Source organism: Megascapheus bottae, chromosome 27 (assembly GCF_031878675.1).
Source record: "Megascapheus bottae isolate mThoBot1 chromosome 27, mThoBot2.hap1, whole genome shotgun sequence".
Taxonomy (NCBI): domain Eukaryota; kingdom Metazoa; phylum Chordata; class Mammalia; order Rodentia; family Geomyidae; genus Megascapheus; species Megascapheus bottae.
This window is the reverse complement of record NC_143535.1, coordinates 2,004,439-2,018,444: the sequence shown is the minus strand read 5'-3', so window position 1 is coordinate 2,018,444 and position 14,006 is coordinate 2,004,439. Positions and strand designations below refer to the sequence as shown.

Here is a 14,006-nt window from a genome sequence, read left to right as displayed (position 1 = left end):
GTCAAGACATTGTTGTAGCAATGCTAACTTCCTGTTTCAACAAAGTGGAAAACAACTGTGTGAATTAACAGAGACAGAGCAGGGAGGGAAGGAAGGAGTGAAGGGGGGAAGGAAGAGGGAAGAAGGAAGGAAGGAAGGAGGAAAAGAAGGAACGAGGGAAAACTTGGCAGCCAGAATAAAATGAAACTTATCTTTCAAGCTTTTCAAGGAAAAGCAATTTAACTCAATTCTACAATCAAACTGCCCATTAAACGTTAGCTGGTATTTTTAGACACAAAGGATCTCAACAGTTATTTCCCATGTGCCCGTTTTTCTCAGCAAATTCCTGAGGGGTGAGCCAACAGAGTGTGAACAAATAAGAGAGAAATAGATTCTCCAACTAAGAGTGAGGCGGGGACTCCTGGAATGACACAGGGGTGGGCCTTATGACCACTCTAACTAGTCCAGGCCACCCAGGGCAGGGAACAAGACCGGCTGGCAGGGAAGTGGACAAAGAGGGCAAAAAAGAGGAACAGAAATGCATATGAACCAAGGAAAAATAGAACAACTCTAAAAACTAAGTTATTCAGAAAAATCTCAATAATAACTCGGTAAGAGCAATACTTACAGTATAAAAATAACTTAAGAATCCTAGAAATTATACAGATACGATCAAGTAAATAGCATTTCTGAAGGGGAAATATTCAACAGCATTAATTCTGTATAAATATGAAATTCTAAAAAACATAGGATAGTTGGAAAGGCTGCAAAGTCTTTTTCTCTGAAAATGTAAGCAAAGACTTTTTACAAAGTGGGTCACTATTCTTTTTCTTTATAAACCTTAGAAGTATTAAGGGAGTTACTAAATAAGTATGTGAGTTATTCCCTCAAAATTAAACTTGTTTACAGATGGAAAGTATGAAAACCATTATCTTCAAATGTCTCTCCCTGGTGGAATTTCTGCTCCTACTTTCTCGTCCTGAATCTTCTTATACTCTCATCAGTGTTACTTTCATAGTAAAAAAATAGGAACCTCATTTAAAAATAAAACAAAACAAAAAACTATCAAATCAGATCCATAAAGAAGGAAGGAGATGGAGGATTGTCTCCTAAATCCAAAAGGAACCCACAATTCATGTCTGATACAGAAATTCACATCCTGCTCCACTTCCCGACCTGGAAGTGATACAAAGTGACGTGTGTGACAAATTGAATTTCCAGCACCATTCTGGTCTGCCTTCAATTTGGCCACATTGCACACCAGCATTTCCAAGGTTGTCTGTCCTAGACCCCCAGTCCAGACTCTCACGCATGTATCAAAAGACACCCCTGAACAAATCTGTCGGTCAACTTTAAAACAAACAAAACCCTCTCAATTTCAGGTAAGCAAACCACTACTAGAGAAGGAAGCCTTCAACAAAATGCCCCTTGGCCACCAAGACAGGACCCAGCAGAAAAATGAGTCAATGGACCCGCATTATTCTCTGAAGAGACACAGGTTCGAGTTAAAGATGGACAAAGCAATGACACAGCTGGAAGAAAACCTAGTATTCCAATGGCTATTTCTACTTGGCCTGTTAATTTGCAAGACAACTCTGAGAAGAAACAGCTTCACATTTGATTCTTCTGCCAGGAAGAGCTAAATGAGGACTGGATGACTGCTTGCTTTTCCTTGTCTAGAATCTTACAGGGAGATGCTGTGAGATGCATGAAACTTATCCCTCTGCTTTCAGCAGGAACCAACTCTCTACAGAAAGCGCCCTGTGGTGGGGCTGGTTCCCAGGAAGCTGGGTGAGGAGAGCGATACCTGTGCAATTAGAACCATGAAGCAAGTCTTCATAAACACAGCCCAGGCCCTCTCCTGACTGGAAGCTCTGATTCATCCCAGAATCTTAAAACTGTTTCACTTGGGAACCTCAGACACAGAACCACATGGCTCTTCAATGGCTCCTTTATCTGATGCTACTCAACTATTACTCAACTTTCAAGCTGTAATTAATGCTCTGCAGTTGCAGAGGGTAGCAACTTAAATTAGTGCACATCTCAACTTTCAAAAGGTCTTCAATTTGATCTGTCCTAAGCCTAAACTCCAACATATATTCTGACAACTAGAGTCTACCTCCCCTCCCAGGACAGACTGTGTCATTTATGTGCTGAGGTGCTAATTTATATTCTTCCAACCACAAAGAACATTTCTGTGCATCACTAACTTGTTTTAACTTTCAACTACTGAAATACTGAGCAGGCTTTTTACTTTGTTTTTCCCGAGTCCATGAATCTGGAGTTTTGGAGGAAGGCTTTATTTTAATTTCAGTTTGTTGTTGTTGTTAAAGGTAAGCCCAGTAGTCTGTACCTATAAAGTTAGTGGCATTTAAACAGCTAGTTCCTTAATTATCTTCCTTAGTTCAGATCAGAAATACTGTTCTTCCAGAGAATAAGTCAACCTTTGTGTTCAGTTTACTGTCACCAGGCACCATCTTCCCGCTGTTCTCAGAGGCTGGTGAGAGGCGCCCCTCCCCTCCCAGTCCCCCTCCCTCCACCTCTGGGGGGAGGGCGCATTCTTCCCTTCGGGGGGCTGCCCACACACTGAGCAGAAGTGAGGGGGGGAGGAGCGCATACTTTCATCTTGCCTCTCCACTCCATCTCAATAGCAAGACAAACAGGCCAGGACTGGCCCTCCCCTCAGACCGGGAACTACTTTGTGATTGCAATTTGCAGTGTGTCCTTGTGTTGTGTGTATGTTTGAAGCTTAACCAAGTTTCAATGGCTAAATTACAAGTCTTTCATTTTTAAAGGGAAATACACTTGGATTACATAAGGTGTAGGGGAAAAAAAAAAGAAGCATGACCTTATTCTTTATGAAACTCTTCTTATTTAAAACAGCTAATCTTTATTGTATGCCTTTACAGTCTTCCCCTGGGCAAATGGGAAACAGAAGGTCACATTATAACAAGAAACAGTTTATTTCCTTTGATTCGTGCATTTCTGACTTGGCTGTAATTAGGGCAGCGGAACACTCATTTCTAAAATGACATGTAGCAGAAACAGAGTCAAACTACTGTATTTACTGTCGTCAATGGTATCTGCAAAGTGCGTTTAGTGTTGGCATATGGCTAAATGCTATGCAATGTCAAAAAAACTGAAAAGTTTTTAAATCTATGGATTAATCTAAACAAAATCACAAGAAACCCTAAATCTTCAAGAACTAACAACACAAAAGCCAATCATTCAGAAGATAAGACAATTTTGTTTTAGAAGTCAGGCGAACATTACTGAAGCAATGAAAATCTACAGACTTGTTAAGACAGTGTGTCACATCTGTTGCGTGGAGGTGTGACAGCTGCACATTGCACAGAGAGTTCTTTAGGCATGGCAATAGATAGCTACACGGTACCAGAGTCAATAAAATAAATTGGAGAAGTAAAAGCCCGCCTTGTAACCGAAGATGTTATAGAATACTAATTCAGGAAGTTATTCAGCAGCTTATAAAGAAATAGGAAGTTGTGGACCAACTACTTGAAGAACTATTTCCTGCTGGAAAACTGTAAGACAGCCGAAGAAGGCAGTAATTGAGTCATAAAGGAGTGAATTCTTCTTAAATAAAAACTCAAGGTGCTGAGCTGAGAGGACCTGTTCTCCGGGAACTCCGTCAGGTGGGGAATGCACAGCTGGAGGCAGTGCTCCCATCACCCACACCACCGGCTGCTCTCGGCCTAGGCCCACAACAGAGGCACCTAACGATGCAGGGCTGGCTGATCCCTTCCCTGGTCGCGCCGCCTGGAAAGCTGGAGACAAGGGCAACCCAGTCAATCCAGTCCAGAAGCTCCTTCACACATGATCACAGGCAACGCTCTCACGTCACCTTGCATGTCTGCACCACATCATCAGGTTCTTCATGCCATGGAGAAATCTCAGGAAGACACTTTGTGACCTAAAACTTTGTTTCAACAAACAACCATTTAGGGTTTTGTTTTGTTTTTTTGCTGTTGAAATGAGTATCAGATTTGTAAGCAGTTTATTAAATCATCCAGCATCTGGCTGGCAACAACGAATTATCAAACATGGGGCCGGGAGTGTGGCCTAGTGGTAGAGTGCTTGCCTGGCGTGCACCAAGACCCAGGTTCAAGTCCTCAGTACCACATACATAGAAAAAGCCAGAAGTGACGCTATGGCTCACGTGGGAGAGCTCGTGCTCAGGCTCTGAGTTCAGTCCCCAGGACTGGCAATAATAATAATACGCCTGCATTATGTTTATTATTATTATTGATTGCCGAGAGAACTGAATTTTAAAAAGTGGATCAGTCACACCTGCACCCAGCTGAGCAGGAGGCTGAGTTCTGAGGCTGGCGTTTAGAAGTGGGTCCACTGGCTACACCAGGGAAAGCATGAGTCTCTTAGCGCCAGTTGACCCCTACAAGGTGCGAGTGCAGCTGTGGTTCCAGTGGTAGAGGACGCCAGCCTCCAGCAGAAAAGCGAAAGGACAGCGCCCAGGCCCTGAGTTCAAGCTCAGTGCCACAACTTAAAGAACTTTTGACTATGCGATTATCACATGGAGCGTCCCTATACCACAAATGTAACCCGTTTAAAAATCAACTTGAACAAAAGCCACCTGGTACCAAAAGTTGAAGTTTACCATCTCCTGACTCACAGGGCAGATAAGCCATTAATTTTGCTTATCTGTCTGGGTTCACAAAGTTGTTTTTTGTTTGTTTGTTTGTTTACAGGGACTCCACAGCCCTTTGGGGCAGCTCACATGGGTCCTCTGATGGCTGTTTGTGAATGGAAGGAGGCTCCCTCGGGAGAGGAACACACGCTGCGTGCTGTGTAAGCCCTCAGCAGCCACCTTCCACATCCAGGGCACACAGGCTGGACTCTCCTAACCAATACCGCTTGCCTGCTTTTATTGACCTACATTTTCCCCTCAGGGAAAAGCCTTACATTCCTACAGAGCCAAGAGGAAAAAGATCAACAGAATGAAAAGTCTCAGGGGGTGGGGGAAGGGAAAGTGGGAGAAAAACATGGGAAGGGACATTAATGTTCAAGTCATGTACCCACTACCCCACTACCTGATAAGTGAGACTGTAACCCCACTATACATCACCCCAGCAATCAACGTAAATTAAAAACAGAATGAAAACTCTTACTTCCCAGTACTTCCTTAGGAGCATTCTTCAAAAACAATGAATGCAGGGTTGTCTTCATCTGTCCTCTAGACAGGTTTCTTTCCAGGTAAAGGCCTCCTCCTCGTGGGGCCTGACCCACCTCCTTTATGACCCCCCCCCCAGTGGGTGTGGATGGAGAGGACTACAACACACCACTCCTTAAAGCTATCTGTGTGTCTGCACCTTCACAAAGTAACATTTCTTCTCAAAGATCCAAGGGAAACTTAGAAACAAGTACCTATCTAAACTATTTCAGCGTGAACAATGAAACACTGTTCATTCAAAATAATGAGAATGTAAACAGAAGTCACCAACTAGCGGTTACAAGACACAAGGATTCTAAATGTGTATAAACTGTGTCCCTTTCCCCTGAGATACTCTCAGCACCCCCAGGAGGAGTTCAGGCTCCAGAGCTGCTGACAAATCCGCCCCCCAAAGCAGGTGACCAGCAGGGAGAGGTTTAGAGGAGCTGTAGCTTTTCTTGTCCACCACAACCCGGTGGCTTCCACTCCCCCCCCCCCCCAGGACAGCCCGCCCTCCAGACTCCAGAAGAGAGCTTGCTGCTCCCAACCACCAATGTCTGCAGAAGAACAAACCATGTCGCCCAGGCAGGAGAGCTTGCCAGACTTGTGTGTACTTTCCCCTTGCAGGCCCTTTATTGTTCTGGTTGAAACCCGACACCAGGCTGGACACCAGAAAACCAAATTTTCTTTTTAAGAAAAAGTTGCAGGAAGCAAGGCCAAAACGAACAACAACCACAACAAAACAACACACTGCCTGAGATCAAACCTCTCCCTCGGCTCTTTTCTGAAAGAAGCAGGTCACAGAACTACTTTACATTACTAAGGAGTAACCCACCCCAAAGGTGGGCGATACAAAACACAGTCATAGACAATGTTTCAAAGATACACCACAAAACAATATTGCTGTTATTCTCTAACACATGTTCCATTTTCCACAGAAGACTGCCAAGACAGAGCTCAATCAAAGCCAGAACTTTCTCAGTTATCTTGAAGAAATAGGTAAAAAGGAGAATTTAAGAACAATTACCGTCTGTGCACACAATTGTGTACCTATTTGACTCAACAGAGATGGATGTAATCAAGAGAAGTCTTTAGGTATTAAATTTCAAAAACACAGCACAAAACTATACAACTCTATTTACAAAACTCTATGGAATTGTAGGTAGTAATTCTGTTCAATGTTCTAATTATTGCAGTATAAATGTCACCATTTTATTACGGACAAGGGGCCTTTTTTTTTTTCTCATTTGAAGACCCACTAGACTGGAAGAAGAAGATACACAATTGACGGCATCAAATCTAAAACTCTGTAGGACTCTCCATATTTGGGAGGAGAAAAAAAAGGCTGTAAATCACAGCAGGCTGTGGCCCACAGGCCATGCTCTGACTGAACACTGAAGCTATTGATAAGGCATTTATCAGAATGTGCCTCCTGAGGTCCCGCCAGGGCTCTGAAACCCCCCCGTGCTGTGGTCCCCTCTCAGAGACTTACACATTAACAACAACAACAATAATAATAAAAGACAAACCTAGGAACCACGCAAAGTTTCCCAACTATCACCCTGCTGAAGAAGAGCATTTAGGCTTTTTTTTTTAGATACCAAACTGGACCAACCACAATAATAATTAATAATAATAATAATAATAATGATGATGATGATGATGATGATGGTGGTGATGGTGATGGTGGTAACCACGGTAACGAGGCGGCGCCCCCCCCAGACCTCCCCTCCCGCACTCACTTGAGGAAGTATCTCTGGCCCGACGGCGTCTTGGCCATCTCCCAGCCGGCGGGCAGCGGCACGTCGTCGGGGATCTCGAAGGACGGCTGGCGGAGGTGCTGCGCGGCGGCGGCGGCGGCAGCGGCGGCGGCGGAGGGCGCGGCCGCGGCCCCGGGCGCCGCCCCGGCCGGGGACACCGCGCCCAGCTGCAGGGAGGCGGGCGAGGAGTGGGAGCGGAGGTGCTGCGGGGCCAGGGCGCCCGCGGAGCCGGCGTCGGTGCTGGCCTGCGGGGAGCGGGGCGGGGGAGAGCGGGGGTTCACCGCCGTCCTGCGCCGGGCCGCGCGCCCCGGCCGCCCCGGGAACCACGGCCGGAGGAGCGGACCCGCGGCCCGGCAGGGCGGGGGGGTGGGGGGGGCACGACTCCGGGTGTTCCGCGGACAGACCTTCCCCTCCCCTCCCCGCCCCCCGAACCCGCGCCTCCCGGGGAGAGGTCCGCGGGGAGGAGGAGAGGAGGAGGAGGAGGAGGGCGGGCCCTCTCCACTCAAGTTACAGCCCGAGTGGGCCGACTCCATGCCAGTATTTGGAAAACCAATTAACTTTTGGGCAAAGTTCCTGGGCGGCTTCAGCCTGGAGCAGGCTCTAAAAGGGAAAAGCGGGGCGAGAGGGAGGAAGAGGCTGGGGAGAGGGCGCGGGGGCCCGGGAGCGGAGCGGGGGCCCGGGGAGGGCGCGCGGGGGCCCGGGCAGGGCGCGCGGGGAACCGGGAGCGGAGCGGGGGCCCGGGGAGGGCGCGCGGGGGCCCGGGCAGGGCGCGCGGGGAACCGGGAGCGGAGCGGGGGCCCGGGGAGGGCGCGCGGGTCCGGGGAGGCCGGCGGACTCCCCCGCGCGGCGGCCGCACGTCGAGCCGCGGCCGCGCAGCCACGCTCGCCCGGGCCGGCTCCGGGGAGCCGCGGCGGGGCCGATTAGTCACCGCTTCCCAAACGCGGCTCCCAGCCCGGCCCGCCGGCCTCGCGGGAGGCGGCACGTGAGCCCCGGCCCGGGAAATCAGTGCTGCGGGCGGGGGGGGGGGGGGGCGCGGGCCGGCTCGGGAACAAGAGAACAATTACCCGACTGCCGAGGAGGCCCGCGCGGGCCGAGGCCCCGGCCCGACTCCGCGCCCCGCCGACCCCGGCGGCGGCGCCCCCGCCCGCCCTCCCCCTCCGCCCCTCCGCGGGGCCGAGGTGCGGGGCGCGCGCCCGGGCGGCCTCCCCACCCCCTCCCGCCCGCGCTCCCGCCAACCCCCCGGGAGCCCCGGGAAGAAAGGAGGGCGGCGGGCTCGGCCGCGTTACCTACCTGCCGAGAGTGCGCCTTGGGCTCGGGCGGCTTGAAGAAGGAGTCGGGCAGCTTGCGGAGCCGCATGGGCACCGTCGGGGGCACGTTGGCCGTCTTGGGGTTGATGACGGCGTTGAACAGCGCCTCCAGGTCGGTCTCCGAGTCCCCCCGGACGTGCACCACCTGGTGGCCCGCTGGCGGGGCCTGCGGGGCCGCGAGCGGCGCGGGCGGCCCGGGCGCGGACGGCGGGCCCTGGCCGGGGCCCGCGGGGCTCTGCGCGGGCGGCTGCCCGGGGCCCTGCGGGGCCGGCGCGGGCGGCGGCTGCTGCCCGGGGTCCATGGCGCGGGCTCCCGGGAAGCGCGGCCGGAGCCGGGCGCGGGGGCTCCGCCCGGACGCCGAGGCCGGCGCGGGGGCTCCGGGCGCACTCGGGGCGGCGGGCTCCGGCCTGGCTCTGGGTCAGGCCCGGGACGCCGCGCCGCGACCCCGCAGCCCCGGGCCGCGGCCCCCCCCCCCGCACCCCGCGGCTGCGCTTCGAGAGTCGAGGCGGCCCGCGCCCTCCCCGACGGAGGCCGGCGCGCGCTCCGCGGCCTCCCCTCCCCCTGCGGCCTCCCGCCCGCCGCCCGCTCTTCCTTCCTCCCTTTCTTCGCCCCGGCGGCGGCTGCGCCCGACTGAGACAGAAACTCGCTCCGGACGCCAAAACTAAAGTTGAGACGCGCCCGCCCGCGCGGCCGGCTCCGCCCCTCGCCGCGCTTCCTCCCTGCGCGCGCCCGCCCGCCCCGGATCCGCGGCCGGCGCCCGGGGAAACTTTCCCGGAGTTACCGCATTCCTGCGGACCCGGCCGGCACGTGACCGCCTCGCCCCGCCCCCGGGCCGGGCCCGGCGGGGAGGACGGGGGCGGGCCGCGGCTGCGACGCCCCTCCCCGGGCGGGCCCCGGCTCCGGCCCCGGCCCGCGGGCAGCTCCGCCGCGCGCTGCCCCCCCCGCCGAGCAAATCGCGGCCCCGGCTCTGGCACCCCGACGCCCCCACCACGAGGATCCACCGGAAAGTGAGGTCACCAGCCCGGCCCCTCCCGTCGTGGAGCACGCCCTGGACGAGGCCTGCGCGCCCGGACCCCGTCCCCAGCCCCGGGCGCTGGGGCTCCGGGGCGGCCGCCGACCCCCGCCCCGCCCCGCCGGCAGCAGCACCGCCCTCCCTCCGCGCTGCCGGAGGCGCTGCCTGCAAACCCCAGAATCCGGACGCCGACGGAACCTCTGGGCCCAGACCCGGCACCGGAGCCCAGCGCAGGGAAAGGAGAAGGGAGCGCTCGACCTCTGCGGGGGAAGCGCGGCCCACAGCGCGTCCGGGACGGAGCTACCTGGGCGCGCGGAGCGAGGGCGCCTGGCTGACTGCAGTGCCGTCCGCCAAGGCTCCCTTCACTCAGCCTCGTTGTCAGTGAGAGCGAGTGTGGTGCGGGGCCCCGCCTCCCTCCTGGACCCTGGGGCAGGGTCTGAAGTGGGAAGGCAGCTCACACACACGGGCACACACACACACACGGGCAGACACACACACACGGGCAGACACACACACGGGCACACACACACACACACGGGCAGACACACGGACACACACACGGGCAGACACACACACACACACGGGCACACACACACACGGGCACACACACACACACACGGGCACACACACACACGGACACACACGCACACACACAGGCACACACGGGCACACACATACGGGCACACGCACACATGGGCACACACCGCTGTCAAGGTCCACCTGACCGACTCCTCCTACACCTGCTCGGCCACCCCCCTGCCCCGGGGCCCGGACCTGCCCTTCTCCCAGCAGCCTGGTGATTACACCTCATTCACCATTTACCTCTTCTGCCCCGTCCGAGCCTCCTCCTCCTCTTCCTGTGATCTGAGTGTTCACATCCCTCCAGCTCCATCAGTGCTGGGAGGCGAAGCCCTGAGGAAGCGACTGGACCCTGAGATCTTCTTCCCTCCTCCCGAGACTCCACCCAGGCTGGGCCTCTCTCCTCTCCCCTCCCCTCAGTTAGGCAGCCATAACCCACTGCTCCAACCTCTCACAACCATCTGTGCCCTCGGCTGCTTTGTCCCTTGTCATTTTACTAGTTCCGCTGTGCAGGAGCCAGGGTGGACTGGCACCCCGGCCACACTCCTCGTGGTGTGATTAGGAGCTCTGCAAGCATTGCCCCCACTACCAGATGACGCTGCAATGCATCGTGACTTAGTATGGGATGTGACTTCTGTAATTACCTGGTGAGCAGTGCAGTTACTTTGCACTGTTACTGTTATTGCTAAGTGTAAACATGGGGAGCACACTCTGGTTTGGTGGCCTTCTCTGAGCATCCTGGCATGCCCAGGACACTGGAACTGAACACCCAGATACCTGCTGATCTCTGGCCCCAGGGGCCAGTGAAAGACTGTCACTGGAGGGTGGGTCAGGATCCTCACATTCGCAGCACACCCCGGCTGCCTGCCCTGCAGAACAAGGCCTCCTCTCCAGGTGCTCGCAGTACAAAGGCAGCCATGCCCTTCTAGCAGCCTGCTCCCCCACAGCCGTCTGTGTGTCCACACACACTGAGCTCTCCTTGAGCGTGGAAGCAGCCAGCTGTGTCCAGTCTGCCCTTCTTCCTTCACCTTCTGCTCGTTTACGTCTTCAGCTGAGCACTCCTGAGGCTGAACTGTGCCTCCCTTCACTCACACACCCTTCTAGGGCGGGTGTGACGTCGCAGTCTCGCCCTGGTCCTCTTGTCACCACACACAGCCACCCAGTTCCCGTGGGTGACTTTTCTCCCAGATCTCTGGTACTCTGCCACCCTACTCCATCCCAGTTCAGCTCCACTTCCCACCACATTCACAGACCCTGGAAAGGCACCATTCCCCCTTCTAGCTTTACCTGGCTCTCCCAGACTTCTATTCCGAATGAACATTGGAATGATCCAGCATCCAAGTCTACTATCCAATAGACAAAGCCAACCCCTGGCATGAACCATCAACCGTTCTGGTCCTTGCTTCTTTCTCAATTCTGCCTTGCTCCTCATTGACACGTGCCTTCTTTTCTCCCTTCTTCCTTCCCTCTTTCCCTTTTCTCCCTCATTCCTGCCCTCCTTTCCTCCCATCCTCCCTTCTTTTTAACAGTCTGGCTATGAAACGCAGGCCAGCCTTTAGCCTCTGGAGGGCTGGACTGACAGGCACCCTAGCAGACCAGGCTATGTGATCTATGTTCCAGACAAGTGGAGTCATTTGTTGCTCCTTGAAGATAGAATGTCCCACTGTCTGCCTCTGCAGCTGCCATGAGCACTGTGCTCTTTAGACCGAACTTACTGGATACCACACTTTTGGGGAGCCCAGGAGAGCAGGAGAGCTGTACCTGGAGGCTGTGGCTGGATCTTGAGGAGCTCCCTGTTTTACTGGGCTCTGTGGAGCTGTAATCCCTCATCATCCATCACTGTGTACTCTGAGTCTCTGACCTGGGGAAGTGTGCACTTCTGGCACTCTGCCTCCTTTCTGCTGAAGCTGGTGACTGCTCCTTTTCTCCTCTCCTGTCTCACGATCTTTCCACACACGGCTTCAACTGCCTCAGAACTTGCCCTTATTCCCTTGTTTCTGGGTCTTTCCACCATTTGCTAATACATACATTGTGTGGATGAAATTAAGATAAAACATGAAATGGCTTCAGTGCCAATGGCTTCAGTTACAGCACTATCTCATGGGTATTATTGTTTTTTTTAAGATGCTTCACTGGGCACCAGTGGCTCATGCCTGTAATTCTAACCACTCAGGAGGCTGAGATCTGAGGATCACAGTTCAAAACCAGTCCCAACCAGAAAGCCCATGAGACTCTAATCTTGAATTAACCAGGAAGTCAGAAGTGGCACTGTGGCTCAAAGTGGTAGAGTTTCTAGCCTTGAGTGGAAAAAAGCTCAGGGACATTGCTCAGGCCCTGAGTTCAAACCCCATGACCAACACACACACACAATGAAGCTTGAATGAATTTTCCTAATAGCCTCATGCAGATTAAGGAGACCCCAGACACAGCTGATTTGGAATCACTGCCCGGGTTAAGGAGAATCTTGCTGAAAGACTTCTGGCTGGCCTGAGAGGGCGAGTGGCGTTGATCTGAGGAGCACTGTTCCACATGTATGTGCAGAAAGGTATTTTGTGTGTCTTTGTAAGTTGGTGAGATCCCTTACTCTTTCATTCTACTTCATGCTCTGAATTCTCAAGCACAAGATTCCCTTGATGGTAGCTTGGATGACTATTGTGCATTTTCCTGCAGGAGGTGCTAGTCAACAAAGTGCAGATAGCCTTACTGAAAAGGGGCCTCTGGGGTGACAACTGTAAGCAGGAAGTGGTGGCATCCCAGCTGGAAGCCTTGACACTGTAGCAGGAAGTGGACAGCATCCCGGCCGGAAGCCTTGCCATTGGAGTGAGCTCAGCCTACAGCCAACTGACTTTTTAAGTACTAAAGGGAGATAGATTAGATTTTTAAAAAATACTCAAAGTTCCGCTTTGGTCCTTTCTAATAGGGATAGCAGCCTGCAGTCTGGAAGATGCTCTTCTGGGATTCCAGGCCGGTTCACAGAACCACATGCACTCCTCAGTGTGCTGTGCTGCTCAGCTGTGGCATTTGTTAGTACACCTGTCACCCAGCATGCTTTCAGTGTTTGATGGCTTTATCGTCTGGAGGAGAATGCCAACTCCCATAGCCCTACCTCAAAAGCTACCTACTCCTTACAAAGTAAAGATTACTTCAGAAAAAACAAGAAAACGAGGAATGAGTGGACACACTGCTTCCCAGGTAGAGTGGGGAGGTGCTTAAGCAGTGACTACAGGGCAGGCACTGTGACCCGGCCTGGGGAGCCAAGGGTCCCTTGCCCCAAGTTCTGAGATTCTGAGGGCTTGTCCCTAGGACTTGCGTGATAGGCAAGCACTCTACCACTGAGCTGTAACTTGGCATCATCACAGTAATAATAATAGAGGAACCATCAGATGAGGGCGATGACAGGAGAGGGTGCAGAGTTGGGAGAGTGAATACATGATCTCTTTCAGTATGTAGTGACTGCTATCCTACTTACAGGATTTAATTTTTTTATGTGTATACACTGGGCTTTAATACAGAAGCCTTACATGCAGCTTGCCTGTTCAGCTGGAGCTCTACCACCTGAGCCACACTTCTAGCCCTGCTTTTTGCTAGTTAACCGTCGAGAGTCTTGTAGGATTCTATGGACAAACAACTGGTGCCCATCAGATTTAAATTTCTTAGCCTTGCACCCCAATCCTCTGTGCCATCACCTGAGCAAGATTCCTTATTTCAGCTTCCGCTCAGGGTGTGTATGTCTTCAGGCCTTGCCGTTTATTTGGCCTAGGGGACCCACAGGGCCCAGACTTTCCAGCCTTTAGTCCAATTCTTCTGAATGTCCAAATACCATTCTGCAAGACCTTTCTCCTTCAGCAGCATCTGGAATTTCTGAAGAATGTTGTCAAGTCCAGAAAACCATTCACATGACTTGTGTCTGTGGTCTTAGGGTCAGCTGGCCCATTCCAGCCATCCTTCCACTCTCAGCTGACAGAGCTGCTCTCCCAAACTATCTCTGGGGCTGCCTGCCACGCTCCAGGGGCTGTGGGCCCCCCCGGGCGCTCACTACTTAACAGGACCTAGGGAACTAAGAGAACTTACCTTCTGAGGCTGGCTGCAGTGCAGCCTGGCAGAGACAGGACTCCATGAGGACAGGGGACTCGGGGCCAGACGCCCTCTCCTCCTTCTCTACACTTCACCTCTCACTTCAAGAC

General features: G+C 53.3%; 1 protein-coding gene across 3 annotated transcripts in view; it reads right to left on the bottom strand.

Moving 5' to 3' along the window:
* Yap1 (Yes1 associated transcriptional regulator) overlaps positions 1-8,992 on the bottom strand; it is a 50,698-nt gene extending 41,706 nt beyond the window's left edge. For all 3 annotated transcript variants that reach the window (XM_090319243.1, XM_090319242.1, XM_090319244.1), the window contains exons 1-2: positions 8,215-8,992; positions 6,907-7,169 (exon numbers count right to left, since the gene is read on the bottom strand). In XM_090319243.1, coding sequence (XP_090175369.1) covers positions 6,907-7,169; positions 8,215-8,532 — 581 coding nt within the window. In that variant the 5' untranslated portion in view covers positions 8,533-8,992. The remainder of the gene's footprint in view (positions 1-6,906; positions 7,170-8,214) is intronic.
* Positions 8,993-14,006: the final 5,014 nt, after the last annotated feature.